Raw genomic sequence first — 25,274 nt, 5'->3', positions numbered from 1 at the left:
GAGCGTAAGAGGTATAATTAGTAAGTGTGCTGATGACACCAAAATTGGAGGTGTAGTGCACAGCCAAGAAGGTCACATTAGATTACAATGGGATCTTGATCAGATGGGCCAATGGGCTGAGACATGGCAGATAGAGTTTAACCTAGATAAATGTGAGGTGCTGCATTTTGGGGAAGCAAATCTTAGCAGCACTTAATGGTAAGGTCCTAGGGTGTGTTGCTGAACAGAGACCTTGGAGTGCAGGTTCATAGTTCCTTGAAAGTGGAGTCTCAGGTAGATATGATAATGAAGAAGGCATTTGGTATGCCTTCCATTATTGGTCAGAGTATTGAGTACAGGAGTTGGGAGGTCATGTTGCGGCTGTAAGGACATTGGTTAGGCCACTTTTGGAATATTATATGCAATTCTGGTCTCCTTCCTATCAGAAAGATGTTGTGAAACTTGAAAGGGTTCAGAAAAGATTTACAAGGATGTTGCCAGGGTTGGAGGATTTGAGCTATAGGGAGAGGTTGAATAGGTTATGGCTGTTTTCCCTGGAGACTGAGGGGTGACCTTTATAGAGGTTTATAAAATCATGAGGGGCATGGATAGGATAAATAGACAAAGTCTTTTCCTTGGGATGGGTGGAGTCCAGAACTAGAGGGTATAGGTTTAGGATGAGAGCGGAAAGATATAAAAGGGACCTAAGAGGCAACTGTTTCACTCGCAGGGTGATACGTGTCTGGAATGAGTTGCCAAATGAAGTGGAGGAGGCTAGTACATTTTAAAAGGCATTTGGATGGGTATTTGAATAGGAAGGGTTTGGGCCAGGTGCTGGCAGGTGGGACTAGATTGGGTTGGGATATTTGGACGGCATGGATGGGTTGGACCGAAGCGTCTGTTTCCGTGCTGTACATCTCTATGACTCTAAATCCATTGTTTTGTAAAATGAGAATAAGTCAACATTTTGTTTCATCCTTTAAGATCTGATCAGTTTTGATTCTCGCGTTGTTCTGGGGGTGGACCTTGACTGGAGATTTTTTGACTCCTAGTAAATGTTTGCGTCAGTTTTCATCATTTGAAGCAGAAAAGGTTTCAGTTTCATATCTCATTCAAAGTGCTCAGTAAAATATACAGAAACTGTAGGTTTGCTATTGTGCTGGTAGCCTAATCTGAGCTCAGACTTTGGAGCAAGTTTTGAACTTTTTGACCCAGGATCATTTCATTGGCATTCTAAGCAAACCTGAAGCACAAAAAGACACTGATCAATGGTGGTAACCAATTTAATGGTTGAAATTATTTATTAAATATTTTGGCACCCCCGATGCACATTGGCATGAGGATACAAAAGCAATTTATGGCAGATAAAGAAGGACAATAATTTGCTCAGTTGGCTGGATGGCTGATTTGTAATGCAGTGTGATGCCAACAGCGTGGATTCAGTAGCCACACCTGCTGAAGTTACTATAAAGGACTCTCCTCCTCAACCTCTCCCTTTTCGCTGATGCATGGTGACCCTCTGGTTAAATCGTCACCGAGTAAGAAAGCAGTCCTGTACTCTAGGAGGGCTATGGCAACTTTACCTTTTACTGCAGAAAAAGATACTTGTTGGATTTTTGTTAACTTAGTAAGCTTCATAATTCCATAATAAAAATAGAAAATGCTGGAAAAGCTGAGCAAAGTCTGAAAGCAGGAAACAGTTAACCTTACAGGTTGGTGACCTTTCATCCAAATTGCATAATGTGTTTCCCCCTCTACTTCTATGTTTTTTATTCATTCATGAAATGTGGATCTGTCTGGCTAGGCCAACATTTGTTGTCAATCTCTAAATGTCCTTGGGAGGTAATGGTGAGCTGCTGCCTTCAACCACTGCAATACTTGGGTTTAGGTCCAGGATTTCAACCCAATGTCAGTGAAGAGCAGTGATATTGTTCCACATTGGAATGGTGTGGAGTTTGGGAGCTCTTTGCCGATGGAGGTCCCAAGAATCTGCTGATCTTAACTTGTTTGAATACTCCCACAGCAGATGGTAGAATTTGAATTCAATACATAAAAATCTGGAATTCAGAATCTAATTGTTTGTTGGAATTGTTGGAAAAACCCATGTGGTACACTGTTGTCCTTCAGGGAAGAAAATCTGTTACTCATACATGGTCTGGCTTACATGTGACTCCAGACCCACAGCAATGTGGTTGACTCCTAACTGCTGTTTGGGCAATTAGGCAGGAGTGATAAATGCTGCCTAGCCAGCGACACCCTCATCCCATGAATGAATAAAGGATGTAAAGAATGCAATATTATCGGTGATGCTATCTTTTGGATGAGAGATTAACCTGAGGCATTTTGTTTTCTGAAAGTGAGCATAAAATACATTGACATTATTGACACAAGAGCAACATGTCTTGTATGTTCTGATCTGTCTTCCTACTTCAAGTTACACCACCTTGTTGGATCATTCTTTAGCTAATTCTAGAACCTTGTTCTGAAATCTAGATGTCATGGTTACCCAACTGGACTTCAGAAATAGTTCATCGATTGTAAAGTTAATTTCATTGTAAATAACAATAGTTCTGTCTCAGCAAAGCATTTGATTTTATAGATATATCTAAGTTAAATTTATGACCATACATGATATGGGTTGTGGATCTGAAATAACTTTTTAATGTAGCAATGCTTTTGAGTTAAAAGTTTTGGTAATTGATCGAAATGTATTTGTTGTGAAATATTTGCAAGATAGTTAAATTATACAGATTTTTTGAAAATAAATTTCCATCCTGTTGGGAACAGAGCTTTTCTGGCAATGTATTTTACAGTTATGCCACAATAAACCGATTTGCTTGTATCCTTTCTTGTTTGTAGAAGTTCTATAAACCGATTTGCTTGTATCCTTTCTTGTTTGTAGATGTTCTATTATTCTACTTGGTTTTGAATTTGATTTTCTTTTCCAGTCGAAATCTTCTATCAACATTGCCAAAATATTTATTTAATCTTCCACTTAAAGTTTTAGTTGTAAGCAACAATAAGTTAGTATCCCTTCCAGAAGAAATTGGAAAGCTTAAAGACCTAATGGAATTGGTAAGTCCAAATCTGCTTGCTTGTGTTACTGGTATAGGTAAATTAATTGATGTGACATATATTCCTGCATCAGCTGTTTAAATGCAAGTGTCTTTGACTTAGATGATAACTAGAATTTGAACTTCAATTACTTGTGCTCATTGAAAATAAACTAAAATTTTAATCCAAGCTTTTCAAGTCTTGGACACATTGTAGAATCTCAGTGTAAACATAAACCTACAAGCAGTCCTGCTTGTTCCTTTATTAACTCCTTATTGGAATCATTTACCTTTGTTTAGGTAATTTCCTGCCAAACATGGATTCAACTTCAGTAGATAACTGAGATGATGAGTCTGTGGAAAATGTTCCTTAAGACGACAAGGAATAGGAGCATAAGTAGGCCATTTTATCCATTGCTACTCAATGAGATCATGGCTGATCTGATGAACCTCAACTTCACTTTCCTGCCCTATCCCTATTACCCTGATTGTCTTACTGATTATTCAAGGCTGAGACATATTTATTCTTAATTATGCTATTCCAACAGTTCTGTGTAAAAACAAAATTCCCACATTTGCTCCTTTCTGAGAAAAAATTCTCCTCATTTGTCTTATGTGGGAACCCTTTACTCTGAGATTGTTCTCTGGTCTTAGGCTCTTACACAAAGAGCAACAATCTCACAATATCTAACCTGTCAAGCCCCCTAAGTTTCAGGTACATTTCAATAAGGTTTCCACTTACTCTTAACTCCAGTATGAGCATGCCAAATGTGTTTGATTTCTTATGAGACAATCCCTCTATATTTGGAGTCAACCTCTGTGAATTTTCTCTGGACTGATGCCAATGCTAGTATATCCCTCTTTAGATTAAGGGGCCTAAAACTGTTCCCAGTATTCCAGGTGTGGTCTGACTTTAATCTTTTTAAAAATTCATCCATGGAGTATGGGTGTTGCTGGCTAGCTGGCCACCATTTATTGCCCATCCCTGATTGCCCTTGAAAAGATAGCGGTGAACTGTCTCCTTGAACTGCTGGAGTCTATGTGCTGTCGGTGGGCCCATATTTCCCATAGGGAGCAAGTTCTTGTATAGTTTTAGCAAGACTTCCCTATTTTCATAGTCCATTCCTTTTGAACTAAGTATCAGAATTCCATTTGCCTATGCCATTATCCTCTTGGATAACTTGTCTACTAGCTTTTTGTAATTTAAGTACAGATCCCCAAACCCCCATGTTCTGCAGCTTTCTGTACTACATATTCCAATTATATAATATTCAGCTCCTTAACTTATCCTTCTAAACTGGGTAACTTCATATTTTCCCGCATTACACTCCCTTCTGCCAAGTTTAACCTATTTACATTCCTCTGCAAACCCTTTTGTGCCATCATTGTCACTTGCTTTCCTAACTGTTTTTGTCATCGTCAATGGTATATTCTCTTCCCTCAGCTAAGTCATTAATACATATTGTAATTGTGTCCCCAGTACTGATCATTCTGGCTTTTCTCAGCTGCCTGCACTCGCCATAATGTTTTGCTGCCTTTGCGTGAAAGTGAAAATTATAATTCTCTGAAGACCCACGCAAACACTTCATCTAAAATTGAACATTATTATTGAAAATACAGGAAAAGCAGGAGTCATAGAGATGTACAGCCTTCGGTCCAACTTGTCCATGCCGTCCAGATCTCCCAACCCAATCTAGTCCCACCTGCCAGTACCTGGCCCATATCCCTCCAAACCCTACCTATTCATATACCCATCCAGATGCCTTTTAAATGTTGCAATTGTACCAGCCTCCACCACTTCCTCTGGCAGCTCATTCCATTCATGTACCACCCTCTGCATCAAACATTTGCCCCTCAGGTCTCTCTTGTATCTTTCCTCTCTCACCCTAAACCTATGCCCTCTAGTTCTGGACTCCCCACCCCAGGGAAAAGACGTTACCTATTTATCTTATCCATGCCCCTCATGATTTTATAAACCTCCATAAGGTCACCCCTCAGCGTCTGACGCATCAAGAAAAATAGCCCTAGTCTATTCAACCTCTCCCTATAGCTCAAATCCTCCAACCCTGGCAACATCCTTGTAAATCTTTTCTGAACCCTTTCAAGTTTCACAACATCTTTCCGATAGGAAGGAGACCAGAATTGCATGCAGTATTCCAAAATGGGCCAAACCAATGTCCTGTACAGCTGCAACATGATTTCCCAACTCCTGTGCTCAATATTCTGACCAATAAAGGAAGGCATACCAAACACTGCCTTCACTAACCTATCTACCTGAGACTCCACTTTCAAGGAGCTATGAACTGCACTCCAAGGTCTCTTTGTTCAGCAACACTCTCCAGGACCTTACCAATAAATGTATAAGACCTGCTAAGATGAGTCCATTATACATGATCCACCATTTAGCTCATACGAAAAGCATGCGTCTTTCTGGCAAAGCACTTGCACTACTATGAGGGCCATTATATCCTATTTATGATGGAATGTGCTGGAGAACTCTGAAATAGTGCTCCTTGCGTGATCGGACTAGGGCTTTACACCCCTGTAAACCATTTATATTTACATAGTGCCTTTTATATAATTAAATGTTCCAAGGTGCTTCACGGGAGCAATTTAAAATAAAATTTGCAGAGTATAAGGGTCTGTTAGGTCAGGTAACTAAAAGCTTGGCCAATGTAGGTTTTAAGTGTCTTAAAGAGGAAGGTCAAGAGGCAGGGGAACGATGTATGGAGAAAATTCCACTGCTTGGAGCCAAAGCAACTGAAAGTATGACCAGTTGTGGTGGAATAAATAATAATGGGAATGCTCAGGAAGCCAGAACCTGAGGAATGCATGTTTCAGAAGGTTGTGGATGAGAGAAGATTTGAGACAGGGAGGGTAATTCCCTGGCAGAATTTGCAAACAAGTGAGAATATTAAAGCCAAAACATTGTTTCATTGGGAGCCAGTGTCAGCAAAAATAAGGGTTTTTATGGACTTGTTGTGAGCTAAACGAATGATAGCAAAGTTTTGGATGACCTCAGGATTATGGCAAGTAAAATGTCGGAGGCTAACCAGAATGTGTTGGGATGATCAAATCTCATGGGAATGAAGGTATTGAGTGTCTCGGGCAGATGAGCTGAGATGTGTAAAATGAGGGGATGTTAAGAAATGGAATTAGTGAGCTTTAGTGATGAATAGAAGGCCAGAAGCTTATTTCAGGATCACATTTGATACCAGGTTGCGAACTGAATTCCTTAGCTGGAACTACAGCAAGACTTTGCTCCGTTTGTATAACAGTCCTCTAATTATGAAGGCTAACACATTGTATTAACTTTTTTTGATTATAATTTTGTACTTGACTGATACACTTTAGTGCTTTGTTACATGGACCCCTAAATCTTTTCCAGATTTCATAATATAAATAACATTGGGTCTTTTTTTTAATAGTTTAAAAATGAATGACCTCCTATTGGCTGTCATTAATCCATTTGCCACACTGATGTCACTCACTTAAATCTACCAATATCTTTTTGTAATTCCATCTATTGTGAATTCTTTATCCCAGTTTCTGGCAATAAAGATATATAGGAAATCAGTTACGACTAAGGTACAAAGAGTTTTTAAAGGGATAGAGCTATGTAAAATAAGTGTACAAAAATTGGCAAATGGAGCATATTTGGGAAAATGTCAAGTTGCCCGCTTTCACAGGAAGGCAAGAAAAATAATATATTTAAGTAGAGACTGCTGTAGTACTGCTGGGTGTCTTTGTAATGAATCACAAAATGTAAGCTTGTAAGTATAGCAAATAATTAAGAAGGCAGTTGGATTGTTGTACTTTTTATGGGAAAATGGAGTGTAAGAGTAGCAAAGTTTTCTGACAGTTGACCAGGGTATTATGAGCCTGCAATTTGTAGTTTTGGTTATTTAATTTGAGAGATGTGCTTGCATTGAAGGCAGTTCATTTTAGCAAGAAATGATTCTGTTAGGAGGAAGGACTCTCATTAGAATTTAACAGAGAATGAGTGACTTTTTTTTGTTAGAAATAGCTCTGAAGGAGTTTGACAGGATAGATGCTGAGAGGGTGTTTAATTTTGTGGACAAATCCAAAATTAAGGAGTTTAAAAATAAGTGCTCCCTCATTTAATCCAAAGATAAGGCAGTGTCTTGTGCAGGTTGTTAGTTTTTGGAATCTTTCAGAAATAATTGGTTGTTGAATACTTTTGACGCCTAGTTAGACAGCGATTTTTAAAGTTTCAAAGGTTGGGGGAGCAGTCTGGAAAGTGAGGTTAAAGCACCAATCAAGTTGGCCCTGATTTTATTGCATGGTGGAGCAGGCACAATAGGCTGACTAATCCTGTTTTTTTTATAATCAGTGAATAAAACTTTGATTATTGTTATGCCTCACTGAGGTAGTGTGCTGGAAATAAAGCTGCACCATTCCTGGAGTTGTTGCAAAATTTAAAGATTTCATGAAAATATTTAAAATTCGCAAATTTTCCTATCTTTTTAGTCTTAGGTTTTCAGAAAGCATGGTTTCTGTACTTATGAATGACTTTATTGCAAATAAATATATTCTAGGCAGAGCGAACAACTATGAACAGTCAACATATCACCTTACTAGTTAAAACACTTATCCCATTTGCAAAGTGACATCTAAACACACGTGCAGACATCCACGCACACACAAATTGGTCTTATGGTAGAAGAAAAGTTGGGAAGGCAGTTCTATGGTCCCTGTTCACAAGGTTCATTTGAGATGATTTTTTTGCTTTTCAGGACTTGTTCTTCCTCGCATTCTCTTCGGATAGTTCCTATAGCTTGCAAGAAGCACAGAGTGATTGGTTCTTAAAGTCTTAGATTAGATTACTTATTGTGGAAACAGGCCCGTCTGCCCAATAAGTCCACACCGACCCGCCGAAGCGCAACCCACCCAGACCTATTCCCGACATTTACTTCTTCACCTAACACTAGGGCCAATTTAGCATGGCCAATTCACCTAACCTGTACATTTTTGGATTGTGGGAGGAAACCGGAGCACCCGGAGGAAACCCACGCAGACACGGGGAGAACGTGCAAACTCCACACAGACCGTCGCCTGAGGCGGGAATTGAACCCGGGTCTCTGGTGCTGTGAGGCAGCAGTGCTATCCACTGTGCCACCGTGCCGCTTATTAGACTTCAGTCTCTGACCTATCAGTTAAACGACACAGCTTGCAGCAATTAGTGAGGAAACATTAAACTGGCTTTGTTCAGGCAGTAATTATTTTTCATTGCAGACAAAAGGATACTGCCACCTATTCCAGAGATCCATTGGCTTTGACTACATCATTCACACTCCAGCTATACAGCCACCTTAAAGCCAATCATGTAGTTGTTGGCAGGCAGAAGGCCTTGCCATTAAAAACTGGTAACCATTTCACAAACCAAATAACTATAGTTTGCTGATCAAATCTCATGTTGTACACATCCTGTTGGTTCCAGTGCATTTGCAATAACCTGCCTTCCACTGGTTGAACAGCAACATTGTAAACAGTTTTTGCAACAAGTGCTGGTAGTTTGCTTTTAAGAGGTTTAGCAATCTATTCCATAATTTTTGATTTTTAAAACAGTCCTTTTCCCATTTCCATCCACAATCAAAAATAGAGAAGAGTAAAAAGATAGGGTATTCATATTGTCTCCATGAAGAAACTATCTATATCCTCTCATCACTGATTTATAAGGATTTATTATAATGTACCTTTAACATTTCCCCATTATAGAAAAGATATTTTAAATCCTCAAAATTGCATAACAAATCGCTTTTGCCTAGTTAATACTGTACTAATACACATTAACAGTAGAATTAGTTAACAGACAACCAGTGGATGTGGTGTATTTGGATTTTTAGAAGACTTTGATATGACCCCTTATAAGAGGTTATTGGCAAAGTTAAAGCACATAAAATAAGAGTCAATATATTGACATGTTGAGAATTGGTTGACAGGAAACAGGGTGGAAATAAGTTGGCAGGTGGTGACTACTGGGGTATGTAAGGATCAGTGCTTAGGCCTAGTTCCTGTGTGTATGTAATGTTACATTTCCAAGCAAGGAGGCTTCAAAGTAATTTAGATAAGTTGAGAGAGTGGGTAGGCGCATGACAGATACAAAACAGGTACCTTCTCCCCAGCCCCACCACCTCTCCTCCTTCTCCTCCTTCTCCCCCTCCCCCACCCCCCCATTTATCTCTCCACCCTGGAGGCTCCCTGCCTACATTCCTGATGAAGGGCTTTTGCCCGAAACATCGATTTTCCTGCTCCTCAGATACTGCCTGACCTGTTGTGCTTTTCCAGCACCACTCTAATCTAGACCCTGATACTGGAGGATGACAGCACTATGAGAAGAGATTGGTTTGATTGGGTCTGAATTGGGTATAGCGAGAAAGTGGAATATAATGTTGGGATAGAAGGTCAGCCATGATCACATTGAATGGCTGAGCAGGCTGGAAGAGCCAAATTGTCGTCGTCTTTTCCTGATTTCCAGGTTTCATTTTTTTTTTAAAAAGGCACCAGTCAGTCATATACAAACAGTTAATCAGCTGTGTTCATTAAGCTGCTTTCCCTCTACTGTTTGCAACTGAGGTTTAAACGTTCGTAACAAAATGCCTAACAATAGAATTTTTCCATTAATGCACTGTGTGGATATAGGGGTAAAAACAATGACTGCAGATGCTGGAAACCAGATTCTGGATTAGTGGTGCTGGAAGAGCACAGCAGTTAAGGCAGCATCCAAGGAGCTTTGAAATCGACGTTTCGGGCAAAAGCCCTTCATCAGGAATAAAGGCAGTGAGCCTGGAGCGTGGAGAGATAAGCTAGAGGAGGGTGGGGGTGGGGAGCAAGTAGCATAGAGTACTGTAGGGGAGGGGATGAAGGTGATAGGTCAGGGAGGAGAGGGTGGAGTGGATAGGTGGAAAAGGAGATAGGCAGGTAGGACAAGTCCGGACAAGTCATGGGGACAGTGCTGAGCTGGAAGTTTGGAACTGGGGTGAGGTAGGAGAAGGGTAAATGAGGAAACTGTTGAAGTCCACATTGATGCCCTGGGGTTGAAGTGTTCCGAGGCGGAAGATGAGGCGTTCTTCCTCCAGGTGTCTGGTGGTGAGGGAGCGGTGGTGAAGGAGGCCCAGGACCTCCATGTCCTCGGCAGAGTGGGAGGGGGAGTTGAAATGTTGGGCCACGGGACGGTGTGGTTGATTGGTGCGGGTGTCCCGGAGATGTTCCCTAAAGCGCTCTGCTAGGAGGCGCCCAGTGGATATAGCTGTGTGGATGTAGTCCACATATTCTTGAGTGGTTTCAATAATTTGATCGAGTGATGTAATTTAAAAGCTGTACTTAATAAAATGTTGGCTGCGAAATGATGAGTATTTCTGCACTTGTTATTTCGGACTGAGAGATGCCACTCAGCTATTTTGTGTTAACATGACTCTAATTAAAACATTTTGGACATTTTAATTGATTAAATTTTAAAGTTAAAACAATACATTTAGAAAAAGCATGTGTCAAACAATTCTCTTTATCCATGAAAGTAAATTTCTCTCCTGTTTGTGGCCATTCTCTTAACTGAATTTATTTTGCTTTGTAGTCAATGCAGCTTTGTTCAATAGGAGCGCATTTTAAGATACTCTAATGTAGCTTGTTGAACTTGGAATGAGTTTATAAAAGTTGGTGGTGTGTTACTAAGGTGCAGAGCTCACAGAGGAGAATAAATACATTGAGCAGAATTTGAACATAATCTGGAAAGAATGGGCACCTAGTCTTTATCATTCCAAATTTGCTTCTGCTTCTAAATGGTTGTTCAGGCAATATACATTGTGAAGATCTGATAAATGCACGGCCCGTGAGGATTCGTAAGAGTGTCCAAATGATAATATATGAAGATCATCACTAAAATCCCTGTCACATTTAGTGAGAATAAACCCATTGGAAACACTCACCTGTCTGTCATGAGCAATCATTGTCAGAGTTTGAACTTTGCGCTGCGATGCTGATCTGGTGCTAACTCATAGCAAGTTGATTTAAACATATTTCTGAATAATTTATTAAAATTTGAATTTAACACTGGGCATGTTAGCCTGGTTTAGAATTGCGGGTCTGGCTTGCTGTGAATGCTTCATTATGAATAGGCTGGAAATTTAAAATTCTTTGTTTTAAACTTTTCATACTGAAGTAGACAAATTTGAAGTATACTTAATAGAATTCTGTATGTTACATTTTCACAGGATGTTAGTTGTAATGAAATTCAAATCCTCCCTCATCAAATAGAAAAACTTCAGTCGCTCAGAGAATTAAATATACGCAGGAACCACCTGCAGGTGTTACCTGAGGGTAAGAAGTTAAACATTTATTTACTTTGTATTCCCTTTGGTATATAGATTTGCTGAGATGTGCATACATATATATTTGTCTCCTTTTTTTTTCAGAATTGGCAGAACTTCCTCTGGTAAAATTAGACTTTTCCTGCAATAAGGTCTCAGAAATACCCATCTGTTTTAGAAAATTGCGATACCTTCAGGTTATAATATTAGATAACAACCCAATGCAGTCACCTCCAGCACAGGTTTGTGTAAAAGCATAAATAGGTAAACATTTTCTAATGTTTGTTTAAATCAGCATAAACGTCTACTTATTGATACCTGCATATGATTCCTTAATTTACTGTATAGAATGTGCTGAGATTAGTTGCTTTAAAATATAAACCTTTTCATTCCCTGCAGATTTGTCTAAAAGGTAAAGTGCACATATTCAAATTCCTGAATATGCAATCATGCCGGATAGACAAAAAGCCGGATTCTCTGGACCTCCCTTCTTTGGATAAGAGAGCACTTCCTCAACCTCTTACAGACAGGTTATTTATTTGTTTCATTTCAAGAATCTAAATTTTCCATTTTGCATGAGTGTGAATGGAAGAGAATGCATAAGCTCTCAAACACCAGTAGGTTTTGAAATTGTGTTGGATAAGGATGTAGAGTTGTTACGCAGAGGAGATGACAAATCATCCATCAAGTGGCTGTCTGTGGAGTGATTATTTCTTTCAAGTGCCCTTTTGAAACATGGATAACCTCTGTTTCCACCACCCTATGTAGGTAGCGACTTCCAGATCGTTACCATTGTGGCGTTTTCTCAAAAGGTTCTTTCTCAAGTGCTGCATACCTTGGGCATAAAAAAAAATCAAATTTATTTTCTTTAGAATTTGCATGTAAAACTAATAAGAACAACAATTAGTCTCTTTCAGATCTGCTTTCAACCTCCTTTGCTCTAAGAAGAAGTACCTGAACTTCTCCAGTTTGACTTTGTAACTAAAATCCCTCATCCCTGCAACCATTCTAATAAATCCAGGTTTTTCACAGCCCAAAATATGGTGAGCCAGAAGTGGATATGGCAGTTGTGTCCTAACCAAGTCTTTTATAAAGGTTCAGCCTAACTTCCCTGCTTCTGAACTCATATTCTATTTATGAAATATTTGTGAAAATATTTAATGTATTTCTGGTTTCTCATCTGTTTAAAACATTATTGAGCAGATCTGAGGGGTAAAATGATTTATTCTTTGCATTTGTTCCATTCTTATATAGGAAAGTTACTAATTCATATTTACAGCTGTGACTGAAATTAAGATCGCTGGACTAAGTCAACAAAGTTGATGCCTTTATCTTTCAGTTTCAGTGGTAAATGCCAAAAACACAATGTGCAGTACAAAATAATTAGTCATCATGATGAAGTACATTTTGAAGTCTAATGTAATAATCTAAGTTTCTAAACATTTGTTAAAATGAGAGGTAGGCATTTGCCAGCAGAAGCAAATAAAAGAAATTCAAGCCAGCTGAAAGTGCAGTGTATAATATTGCAGAAATTTGTTGGCACATCCACTTGTCAGTGCATGGAATGAATTGTAGATTGGACTAAAACTCTGTCACTATTCTGAATTTTTGCTTGCTTGCTAAAATTTCCTTAGATGAAACGGATGATCTTATTTTGCACAGACTATTTTATATGGCTATAATATTCCCTTATTTTTCAGCATGGAAGACTTTTATCCAGTGAAAAACCACGGTCCTGACTCTGGTATTGGTAGTGATAATGGTGATAAGCGGTTGTCTACAACTGAAGTGAGTTTTTCTGACCATTTAATATAGCACAGATTTTCTTTTCTTAATGACTTCCTGTCTTCAGTGATGAGTGTGCACTGACCTTAGCATAGATTTTGATTTTATGTAGTAATAACCTCTGTTTGGTCTATCATTGCTGTTCTATCATTGCTGTTTGGTCTATTAATGCTCTTTGGACCAGAAGTCAAACATAAGTATGCATTGGGAACCCAGCGCACTATTATACAGTTGATTGGGTTCATTGGGTCCTGATGTTTATCTTGCAGGTCAAAAAATTGATATAAAAATGTATCAAGCATACTGTAGATTAGGTTAACTTAGCCTGTAATGACAAATCAAAAGAGTGGTAAAAACCAATGATTGCAACAGAGTCCTGAATGTGTAGCTTACCCTAACACGTTCAAGTGTGGACTTTTTCTTTTCAGCTCCTGCATGGAGGGAAAACACATAACAGAATTCAAATATTTTATTTTGTTTTTTTTTTACAAAATGTTAGTTTACTGTGAATTCTAATTTTATATTAGAGGATAAATGAAGTAGCCTGTGTAATTATTTTTGTCAGGCCATGTGTATGTTGCTGAGGAAGCCAGTATTTATAGCCTAAAGTGGTGGTGAACTGACCTTTTGAACTTCTGCAATCCACTGAGCTAAAGGAAATTCCTAATGCTGTTAGGGTGGGAGTTCAAGGATTAAGATTAGTGTGGGTAAAGAAACAGCAATATTGTGTCAAATTTGGATGATGAATGAATTAAAGATGAACTTGCAAATGATGGTGTTCCCATGTATCTGCTGCCCTTTTCTTCTAGATTGAAAAAGTCATGTGTTTGTAAGGTGCTGTCAAAGGAGCCTGGGTGGGTTGCTACTGTGTACCGTGTAAAGTGTACATATATTGCTGCTGCTCCGAGTCTGGTACGGAAAGTGAATGTTCAAGGTGGTTGATCAGAGTCATTTAAGTGGGCAGCTATGTCCTGGTGTCGAACTTCTTCAATGTTGTTGAAACAGCACTCGTCCAGGCGAGTGGGAAGTATTCCATTACGTTCCAGACCACCTCCTCTCAGAAGTTACAGGCTTTGGGGAGAAAGGATGTGAGTCAGTTGCTGTAGAAATCCTAACCTATGACCTGTCTTGTAACCACTGTACTTATGAGTGGTCCAGTTCAGTTTCTGGTCACTGGTAACCTGCAAGATGTCGTCATGGGTGATTCAGGGCGATGACTAGACTCCCTTGTTCAAGATATTAATTGCCTGGCACTTAGGTGATGTGCATGCTGCCTGTCAATCCACACCTGGATGTTGTCCAGATGGTATTGCAGATCAGGGTGCTCTGATTCTGTATCTGAACTGTAGTGAAGGGTGCTGAACATTGTGCAGTAATCAAAGAACATTTCAACCTTTGCCCTTGTGTTGGAACATGAGGTAATTTCGAGCAGCTGAAGATGACCAGGCCTGTGACATGACTAAGACAAAATCCCACGCAATGTGCTGAGACTGAGATGATTGATCTCTAACAACCTTAACCATCTTTCTTTTGTGCTATTTGAGTCTAGTTAGGAATTAACTCTGAATCTTATTAACCCCTGTTTTGATTGGGCACCCTTGATGCCACTCTGTCAAATGCTGTTCTGCAGTAATTCATGTTCAACTTGCCTAGACAGGTATATATGCATTTTCCTGAATGTAACACAGTAACAGCAGAAAGAATACAGCTTCTGAATTTGTCAATCTTAGTAACGTGCTGTTATGGTATGTCTGGCTATATTATTACAGGAATGGTGTTTTGACTTGCTATTTGTGACTCTGAACTTTTTTGGAAGTGTGGAGGAATAACAAGTACTGCAACGGACCCTAACAAACTGTAGAAAGCAGATCGAATGAGTTCACAGGCTCATAAAAAACTCCTATCTGTTTTGTGCGTATTTGTAACATAACCTGGTGCTGCATGTCTTTGTAAGTTTTGCACTGATTGTTTTGGCAAATTTAATCTTTTCAGCTTAGTCATAACTAAGCTATTAATTTAGTTATCTCATATGCCATGCATGTCCATGAACTTGATCCCTTCATTATTGACACACAAGCATTTGCCACTTTCTAGAATTCCTGCCATCTTCCCTAAGATTTTCATTGATGCCCATTAAAGTTGGGGTCCTTGATTGAAGTCCAAGAAAGGTCAATGGACTGATACTGCGTTCAGGCTTTGGAAAGCCTTCTATTGCTTTAGTGAGAAATGAGGATGAGCACTTTTGGACAGTATGATTTCAAGAAAGTTTAATAATTGCAGGGCTACAGGCACCATCAATTATATGGCATTAAACGGATAGCTTTTTCAAAGAGTTGGCACAGATATTGTCAGCCAATTGACAGCCTCCTCGCAGGGTAATTCTGTGTAGAATCAACTGTGTAACTATGGCAATTTCTTTGGCAGAAGTTATCAAACTTAAGTGTATTCTTTACAGCAACATAATTTTTCTTGCACCTTTCCTTCCACTGTGCATTCTAATCTTGCTTTGACGGACATGTCCAGCAAGTGGCAGTAGAGAATTGGCGCCGTTTGTGCTCTTTGTGCTTTCTCTACTTTTTTTTAGGAGAAAGTGAGGACTGCAGATGCTGGAAATCAGAGCTGAAAATGTGTTGCTGGAAAAGTGCAGCAGGTCAGGCAGCATCCAAGGAGCAGGAGAATCGATGTTTCTGCTCCTTGGATGCTGCCTGACCTGTTGCGCTTTTCCAGCAACACATTTTCAGCTCTACTTTTTTTTAGCTCTTCAAACAGACATTCAGCTTTGCAAGTTCTCTACAGTGTCTTTTATAAATGAGAAATGCAATTTCCATTCATTGTAGCCTTTCTAAGCGATGTGACAATGTTTAAAATGAAAATATAATTGAGAAATTCCAAAAACATTAAGGTAATATTTTGATACAAAGGATAGTCCATTTGGGATTTGTTTGTAAAACTGCATTTTGATGATAATCTGATGATCAATACTTCATGTTCCAATTATTATAGGAAACGTATTCCTTTATTTATGCAACTTTTTAGCATTTTCATCTGGTATATTTTCTCGTCACTACTGAACTCGCTTTCATAGCCATACCAAGGAATGGTTTTCTTCCAGGTCCTCCTCATTCCTGCTCTGAACCAGTTGAGGTTGGGTGATTATAGCTCACTGAAACAACCTTTTTTTCGACAACTGGGGAAACATCTAGTCTGTACTTAGTGCTTACCATATTGGCAAGGTTAGAGTCAGGATGTTGATAATTTTATGTATGAGACAAAACAACTACAGAATCTGGAATCTAAGGTAGAGGTGAGTCCTGAAGAAGGGTTCCACCCAAAACGTTGAATTTTCCACCTGATGCTGCCCAGCTTGCTGAATTCTTCCAGCCTCCTCCTCGTCTACAGTCCTAAAGAAGGGTTACACCCAAAGCTTTGACTTCTCCACCTGATAATTTTGAGTATGCCCAGGATTGCGAACAGTTGTTCACTGCAAGGATATATAGGCAAAATTCCAGGTAATTAGTCTAAGATTTGACAATAGACAATAGGTGCAGGAGTAGGCCATTCTGCCCTTCGAGCCTGCACCACCATTCAATATGATCATGGCTGATCAGCCTTAATCAGTATCCTGTTCCTGCCTTATCTCTATAACCCTTGATTCCACAATTCTTGAGAGTCCTATCCAACTCTTTCTTAAATGAATCCAGAGACTGGGCCTCCACACTCCTCTGTGGAAGAGCATTCCACACAGGAAGCTTGGGATACTTATCTAAAATGGTAATCTAAAGAGCAGTGCTCAATGCAGAACTTTCCTCCCTTCAAGGAAAGTGAATAACTTTAATCACAATAAAGCAAGTGTACTACTTATAACTTCTTAATTTTTCTCAAGAAAATCTATTTCTTTTTAGTATTTTGACCTTCAAAACCGTTAGCAATTTTGGCCGGGTGACAGCACTCTCACAACTTAGCCAGAAGGTTGAGAACTATTGCTGGACTGTTAATCTAGAGATCCAGGTTCAAATCCCACATGGCAGATGGTGAAATCTGAATTCAATAAAAAATATCTAGAATTGTAAGTGTCTAATCATGACCATGAATCATTATCGATTGTTCAAAAAGCCCATCTGGCTCATTAATGTCCTTTAGGGGCGGAAACTATCAACTTTACCTCATCTGGCCTAATTTGACTCCAGACAGCAATTCGGTTGACTTTTAATTGGTCTCTGGGGAATTAAGGATGGGCAATAAATGCTGGCCAAGCCAGAGATGCCCTCATTCCCATGAATGAATAAACGAATTCAAGTCCTATCTTCAGAGGTATGAGTGAATAATGGAAGAGAATTATAGAATCCCTACAATATGGAAGTAGGCCATTCAGTCCATCAAGTCCACACCAACCCTACAAAGAACATCTCACTCAGACTCACTCCTCCTACCCGATCCCTGTAACCCTGCATTTACCATGGTTAACTCGCCTGGTGTGCACATCCCTGGACACTATTGGCAATTTAACATGGTCAATCCGCCTAACCTGCACATCTTTGAACTGTGTGAGGAAGCCCATGCAGACATGAGAAATGTGCAGACTTCTGTTGTGGGAAAAATCACCAGCCTTGGAGTCAGAATCGGGGTTCAATGACAGCTCATTGTACAAGGAAATACCAGAGCTCCGGGGAGAGAGAGAGAGACCAACAGATCAGTGATCAGCTGCGATTCTTCTCTCAACCTGGAGCACAAGCCAAGATACTTTTATACATTTTGTAATAATAGGTAAGTGATGAGGTTATTGTTTTTGTAACATTGTTTGTTTATGGTAAACATTGCAAAATCATTAATAGTTTCAGTGCTCTCATTGTCAGTTCCAGTGCAGACTTTGTTAATTTCAGCGCGATCATTGTCAGTTTCAGCGCAAAAATTCAGTTTCAATGTCTGTACGGAAATCCATTTCTGTGGTAATGGACGCTAATCGCTCTTCATGAGAAGGATGATTACTGCATCCCTAGCTATTATCACTCTGTATTGAGTCCGTATGAAGCTGTTAGCATTTCTATCAAAGGTGTTGGCTGGACCCAGACACTTCAGTGGGCAGTGTGCATTACCCAAGTGTATTCTCTCCCCCACCTGCCTTAAACTAATCAACTAGGTTGTGAGTGCATTGTGCTGGCATTCTGGTGGCCCACGCAGTGTCTATATTTGCTCAGCTGTATCTCTCCATATTGTGGTCTGGCGGCCATCTTGTGTGTCACTTGGCCAACTGATGACTCAGCGGCCATCTTGTGTGCCCGTGTGCCTAATGTCATCCTGCCCCGTGCCATCTCCCACTTCACTCCACACACAGTTGCCCAAGGCTGGAATTGCACGCAGAACCTTGGCAATGTGAGGCAGCAGTGCTAACCACTGAGTCACAGACCCCACCCTGTCTAGGTTGACACTCCAGTTCAATGTTGAAGGAAATCTACATCATTGGTACTGTTTTTTGGATGAGACCATAATCTGACAGTCCGTTTACCCTCTTAGGTGGGTATAACGACTGCATGCCCTTGCTGCAAAAGGATAAGTAAACTCTCCTAGTGTCCTACATTTATTCTACATTTCTACGTTATCCCCCCAGTTAATCTGACTGAAACAGATCCCATATCTTGTTGTGCACAGTAAGGTCTCATAAACTAAAGTTTGTTCTTTCATTTTACTAGATTCCATAAGAAGCTAGATTTCAAAAGATCCTTCATGGCTCTGTCGTCGACCTGAACTATTAATTTTGTTTTTCTCTCTGCAAATAATACTAGATGTGCTGCAGCATTTTTCTATCCCACTTATGAATAAATGTTCAATGGTTTTGTATGGCTCGTAAGTTTGATGAATTGCATGCACGTGTGAGGGGTTGTCAGCACCAGTAGTTGGCAAAACTGCTTTATTTTATTTTCCGATAGTATCACCATTAAACAGTATAATGTGAAGTGAAACTCTTAGAGCTTGAATTGATATTTTCTCTGTTAACTCAGAAGTATAGAGTACTGTGATGGTGAACTTTTTCATTGTGTCATAATGGCTTTCTTGTATCTTTTCAGCTAATTCAATATCAGTTTGCATTAAATTACATACTGCTATGTACTGTGAACCTGCTCAGTGATTTAGTTGAGTTTCCTAGGCAAGGAATGCTGGTGTAGCCTGTAATGACCACAATCCGGGAATGAATAAATAAAAACAAAATAGCTGGGAATTATTTTTATCATATCATTTTAATCTAGTTAGCAACTCAGATCCCAGTTTGTACTGTAGTAATGTAATACAGCTTTACCATTTCCCGTTGTGGGACAAAAGTGAAACATTAAAAGTCTTTTTCGGAGGCCATTTTCCATTTATGGGATTGAGATGTCTAGCATCTTGAATACCTTGAGTCTTCAATGTGCTTTGTACATTCAACTTTGACAACACAAATATTTTTTGATGGTGCTCCTTTTGAGAATGCATCAGCATAAGTTAGGAAGGGGTGGCAGAGCCAGTTGAAATGTTTAATCAACCAAGTTTCTAAAAGATATAACAAGTGGGAACAGCAACAAAGCAGTGTTCATTTGGACATGTGTTCCAAAGAACACAGACATACTAACTACGGGGTTGGTTAGGTGTTGATTTTCCATTAATAAACAATTCGGGCTCACAGGAAAGGAGGATCCATATGTGGCCCTATGTCGAATGGAGACCACTTGAATATTTTTTGTTATTCGAAGATAGGGATAAAGACTTGGCCCTAACAATTTGGCTTCAGAGTTTAGCAGCAAAAGAGGGAAAAATTTGAGTTAATGGGACCTGGTGCAATATAGGACCCTGACAGCAGTGTTCTGAATGTGTTGCAGGTTTGACAAGTGGCAAAAGCTAGATTGCCAAGGAGAGTAGAGGAGAATTGTATTCAGATACATTGGAAATGTGGATTAAGTTGTTAGTGATAGACAAGGTGCTTCATAGGAGACTTCTAAGTAAGATAAAAGCCCATGGTGTTAAGGGCACAGTACTGACATGGATAGAGGATTGGTTGACTGGCAGAAGGTAGAGTGGGGATGAAAGGGTCGTCTTCAGGATGGTAGCCAGTGACTAGTGGAGTTCAGAAGTCACTGTTGGGGCCACAACTATTCACATTATACATTATTGATGTAGACAAAGGAATTGAGATTATTGTTGCTAAGTTTGAAGATTACGCAAAGGTGGAGGGGCAGGTAGCATTGAGGAAGTGGGGAGGCTGCAGAAGACTTGGACAGGCTAGGAAAGTGGGCCAAGAAGTGGCAGATGGAATACAATGTGGGAAAGTATGAGGGTTATGCACTTTGGTCGGAAGAATAAAGGCATAAACTATTTTCTAAATGGGGAAGGGCTTCAGAAATCTGAAGCACAAAGGGACTTGGGAGTCCTAGTTCAGGATTCTCTTAAGGTTAACATGCAAGTTCAGTTGGCAGTTAGGAAGGCAGATACATTCATTTCAAGAGGGCTAGAATACAATAGCAGGGATGTACTGCTGAGGCTGCATAAGGCTCTGGGTCAGACTGCATATGGAGTATTGTGTGCAGTTTTGGGCCCTGTATCTCAGGGAGGATGTGTTGTCATTGAGGGGGGGGTCAAGAGAAGGTATACATGAATGATCCCAGGGATAAAGGGCTTGTTGTATGAGGAGCAGTTGAGAATGCTGGATCTGTACCCGAGGGAGTTTAGAAGAATGAAGGGGGGGATCTCATTGAAATTTTCAGAATACTGAGTGGTTTGGATAGATTGGACATGAAAAGGATATTTCCACTTGTAGGAGTGACTAGGCCCAACGGCACAGCCTCAGAGTGAAAGGATGCCCCTTTAGACCTGAAAGCATAAGGGATTTCTTCAGCTAGAAGGTGGTGAATGTGTGAAACTCCTTGCTACAGGAGGCTATGGGGGCTAAGTCATTGAATGTATTTAAGATGAAGATAGGTGCGTTCTTAATTGATAAGGGGATCAAAGGTTATGGGCAGAAGACAGGAGAATGGGGTTGTGAAACATATCAGACATGATTGCATATTGGCATAGACTTGATAAGCTGAATATCCTAATGCTACTCCTATATCTTTTGATTTTGTGGAGGGAGGGTGCAGATACTAAGCAAAGCTTTGGTTGCTAACTGGATTTGATTTAGAAACAATAGTCTTGATATTTTATCACAAAAATGAGAGTAATTCATGATTGTAGACAGACATCTCTCATTTTGTTAATTTTCAATTCAGTTTTTACATAGTGCTATTTAAAATTATAATAACTAATCCTAATTTTCTGTCCTTGGCAAGTGTTCTTATGTTTATGTTTCTGTTTAGCCCTCAGATGATGATACAATTAGCCTACATTCTCAGGTATCTGAAATAACCAAGGATTTGCCTCTAAAATCAGACAATCATTTAGTTGGGGACAAACCCAATTCTCTCAAAAGTAAGTATGTTGCAGATTATACTTTGAAATTTTAACTACTTTTTTTTTCATTTTCTCTTTGCTTCCTTGATGATGACTTTTATTGAAGTAAGCTTTATTGAGATCTAGATGCCATAAAGTGTCTATCAGTTATAAGAACATATAAATTAGGAGCAGTTATCATTCAGCTATTCGACCCACTCTACCATTCAATAAGATCATGACTGATTGGAATATATCCTCATTTCTATTTCCTGCTAACCTCTGATAACCTTTCAGCCCCTTGCTTATCAAGAATCTGTTGTCTTGTGCCTTAAAAATGTTCAAGGACTCCATCTCCACCACCTATTTCAGCAAGAGAAAAGGTTTGACTAATTTCAGTTTTAAATAGATGACCCTGATTTTTAAACACTTTTAAACAGTTCTAGATTTTCTCATAAGAAGAGGTATCCTTTCCAATCTTCCCTGTCAAGATCCCTTAGGATTTGTGATTCTTTATCAGGTCACCACCTATTCTTCTGGACTCCAGCACACACACACCTAGCCTGGCGAAAGTAAGGACTGCAGATGCTGGAGATTAGAGTCGAGAGTGTGGTGCTGGAAAAGCACAGCAGGCCAGGCAGCATCCAAGGAGCGGGAAAATTGACATTTTGGGCAAAAGTGCTATTGATTCCTGATGAAGGACTTTCGCCAGAAATGTCGATCTTCCTGCTCCTCGGATGCTGCCTGACCTGCTGTGCTCTTCCAGCACCACACTCTCGACACACTTAGCCTGTCCAACCTTTTCTCATTCCAAGTATTAATCTCCTAAACCTTTTCTGAATGCCCTCCAAGAATTCACATATTTCCTGAAGTAAGGTGACTGACACTGCAGAGTACTCCAGATACAGTTTCAACAGTGCCCTGTATAACTAAAGCATTTTTGCTTTCCTTTGTATTCTGTTCTATTGAGATAGTTGATAACATTCTATTGGCTTTCCTAATTATGTTCTGTACTGCATACTGATTTTTCATGATTCAAGCATATACCCAAATGCTTCTCCATCTCAGCTGTGCCATCCCTCATCATTTAAGTAACATGCTTTTTTTATTCTTTGAAAATTTCACATTTTCCCGCATTATGCTCCATTTGCCATATTTTTACCCAGTCACTTCAACAATCTTATCTTTTTGTAACCTCCTTGTGTTCTCTTCACCACTTGCTTTTCTATCTCTGTATCAGCAGCAAATTTGGCGATTATACTCTGTTAGTTAGTCATAAATCTTACAACATGGAAACAGACCTTTCAGTCCAACCAGTCCATACTGATCATGTTCCCAAACTTAACTAGTCCCATCTACCTGCATTTGGCCCATAATTGCTCCAAATATTTCTTACTCATGAACTTACCTAATTGCCTTTTAAACATTGTAACTGTACCCGCATCTATCGCTTCATCGGGCAGTTCATTTCACACATGAACCACTTTTTTTTTTAAAAAAAGTTGCCCCTCATGTCCTTTTTAAATCTTTCTCCTCCCACCTTAAAAATATGTCGGATAGTTTTGATAAGGCCCTTATCATTCACCTTATCTATGCCTTTCTTGATTTTATAAATTTGAATAAGGTTGGCCGTCAACCTCCTACACTCGAGTGGAGAAATGTCCCAGTCTTACTAGTCTATTTTTATATTTCAAGCCCTCCTGATAAATCTTTTCTGAATCCTGTTCAGTTTAATAAAATCCTCCCTATAAAAGGGCAATCAGAACTGCACAGAGTATTCCAGAAGAGACCTCAACAATGTCTGGTATAATCTTAACATGATATCCCAACTCATTTATTCAGAGGTCTGAGGAATGAAGGCGAGTGTGCTAAATGCCCCCTTGATTGCCCATTCTACTTGCGATGCAAATTTTAAAGAATTATGTACCCAAGTCTCGAGGTCTTGTTCTTCAACACTACCTAGGCCCCATTTTTTAAAAAAAACCTCAAGTTTGTGAGATGCAAACCTCCTCAAAGAATTCAAACAGATTAGTCAAACACTATTTCCTGTTCGCAAAACCATGTTGACTGTGTCTAATTACTTTCAACCAATCCAAGAGGCCTATATAGCATTTCTCTTTGATAAATGTTAAGCTCACTGGGCTACGAGTTCTCCTTTCTGGTTCCCTCCCTTTTTGATTAGGGGAGTTATATTTGTTATTTTCCAATCTACTGGAACATTCCCTTAATCAAGGGAATTTTAGAAACTTAAAACTAATTCATAACAACAAAGCCCAATCCTGTCTTCTCTTCCTCCAGCATATGCTTCCTGGAAGATTTTTTTTGATGATCAAGGATCCTAAAAATAATTAATGCTGGAAGTATCTTCGTCTCTGTACAGCTAATTGAACCAAATGTGCAGTCTTCCTGATTTGCATGGCTCTATGATTTACTACTTGTTAGATTTTAATTTGCTTTGTTTTCAAAGTTCCTATCTTAGATTGTTAACCTTCTCTACTCTGACCCTGCCATCTCCATGTCTCTCTTCCAGGATCTCTGCCATCTTCCTAGTTGGCTTCTTGCCCACTTATAATCAATTCTGCAGTGACTGCCTATATCTACACCTCAAGTTGATTGTTCCTTTAAAACTACCTCTGGCCATGTAGTGCGAAATGACCAAATTCATCTTATGTATCTTGATCTCAGATTTTGTCAGCTTTCAGGTCATGTAATTCATTCTTCTCAACCAAATTTATCCAAAACTTGATGACTGATCATTCTTTAATTGGCTTTTCCATGTGATTGTGTATTTTGACCCTGATGTTGGGACTAGAACAGCAAATCATGTGGAATGTTTTTCTCAATTATGCTTAAAATGTGCAAATTTTTAATTGGACAACCTCTCTAACCCATAGAAGATAGAGATCCTTTTTGCAGAAGCTAGAGTGCTGATTGGAAATGTTTGAATATTCAGGATTTTGAAAAACGACTATCTGAAATTTGTACCAGTTTTAAATTAACATTGTGATGTTTTGTTTTCAAGGCAAATGCCTTACAGACTTGTGAATAAACTATTTTCTCAGTAATAATGTTTTGATTCCACACAAGTAGATGTTTAAAAACATTTTTTTCCAACGTCTTAAAATTTTATTTTAGCCTCATTGGATCAAGAGCATTTAGACTTGATTGATAATGCAAATGAGGAGGAGACACCACCATCTGAAGCTGGAGATGTTCATCGAATTCCTCCATTTGTTACTTATTTAAAAGTAAGTGTACAGAAGCAACTGATGTAATGTTGAGTGGATTTTCACAATGTCCATTCTATTAGATAAAACGAAGAACTGCAAATATTGAAAATCTGAAACAAAAACAAATTGTTGGAGAAACTCACCAGGTTTAATGGCATATGTGGAAAGGACGCAGAGTGACCCTTCGTCCGAACTGGAAATGGGTTACTTGACGTGAAACATTACCCCTGCTTTTTCTGTACAGAAACTGTCAGACATGCTGAGTTTCCTCAATGTCTATTTTTATTTCCTATTATGTTAGAATTCATATCGTAATCATTTTGTCCTTCATAAACATAGTTTTATCTTTTTAACTCTTGACATCTGTTTTTCTTTATCAAATCTCAACAAACGCTTCCATGGAACAATCTTTGGGGATCAAGTGATTACAATTCAAAGAATGTTGTAGTTTGCAAATTTTATTGTACGCATAACATCCACTCTTTTGCCCAGTTTTGCTCTCTGAA

The 25,274-nt window shown here is 39.2% G+C and overlaps 1 protein-coding gene across 4 annotated transcripts in view; it reads left to right on the top strand.

Annotated features, from left to right (window-relative positions):
* Window positions 1-25,274, top strand: part of lrch2 (leucine-rich repeats and calponin homology (CH) domain containing 2) — a 154,105-nt gene that overhangs the window by 64,994 nt on the left and 63,837 nt on the right. For all 4 annotated transcript variants that reach the window (XM_043704469.1, XM_043704470.1, XM_043704471.1 and 1 more), the window contains exons 3-9: window positions 2,928-3,054; window positions 11,264-11,369; window positions 11,465-11,601; window positions 11,759-11,889; window positions 13,060-13,147; window positions 21,466-21,577; window positions 24,674-24,786. In XM_043704469.1, the coding sequence (XP_043560404.1) occupies window positions 2,928-3,054; window positions 11,264-11,369; window positions 11,465-11,601; window positions 11,759-11,889; window positions 13,060-13,147; window positions 21,466-21,577; window positions 24,674-24,786 (814 nt within the window). The remainder of the gene's footprint in view (window positions 1-2,927; window positions 3,055-11,263; window positions 11,370-11,464; window positions 11,602-11,758; window positions 11,890-13,059; window positions 13,148-21,465; window positions 21,578-24,673; window positions 24,787-25,274) is intronic.

This window comes from Chiloscyllium plagiosum, chromosome 15 (genome assembly GCF_004010195.1).
Source record: "Chiloscyllium plagiosum isolate BGI_BamShark_2017 chromosome 15, ASM401019v2, whole genome shotgun sequence".
In the NCBI taxonomy this organism is placed as follows: Eukaryota; Metazoa; Chordata; class Chondrichthyes; order Orectolobiformes; family Hemiscylliidae; genus Chiloscyllium; species Chiloscyllium plagiosum.
The sequence above is the reverse complement of the archived record's forward strand: the minus strand, read 5'-3'. Positions and strand labels throughout refer to the sequence as shown.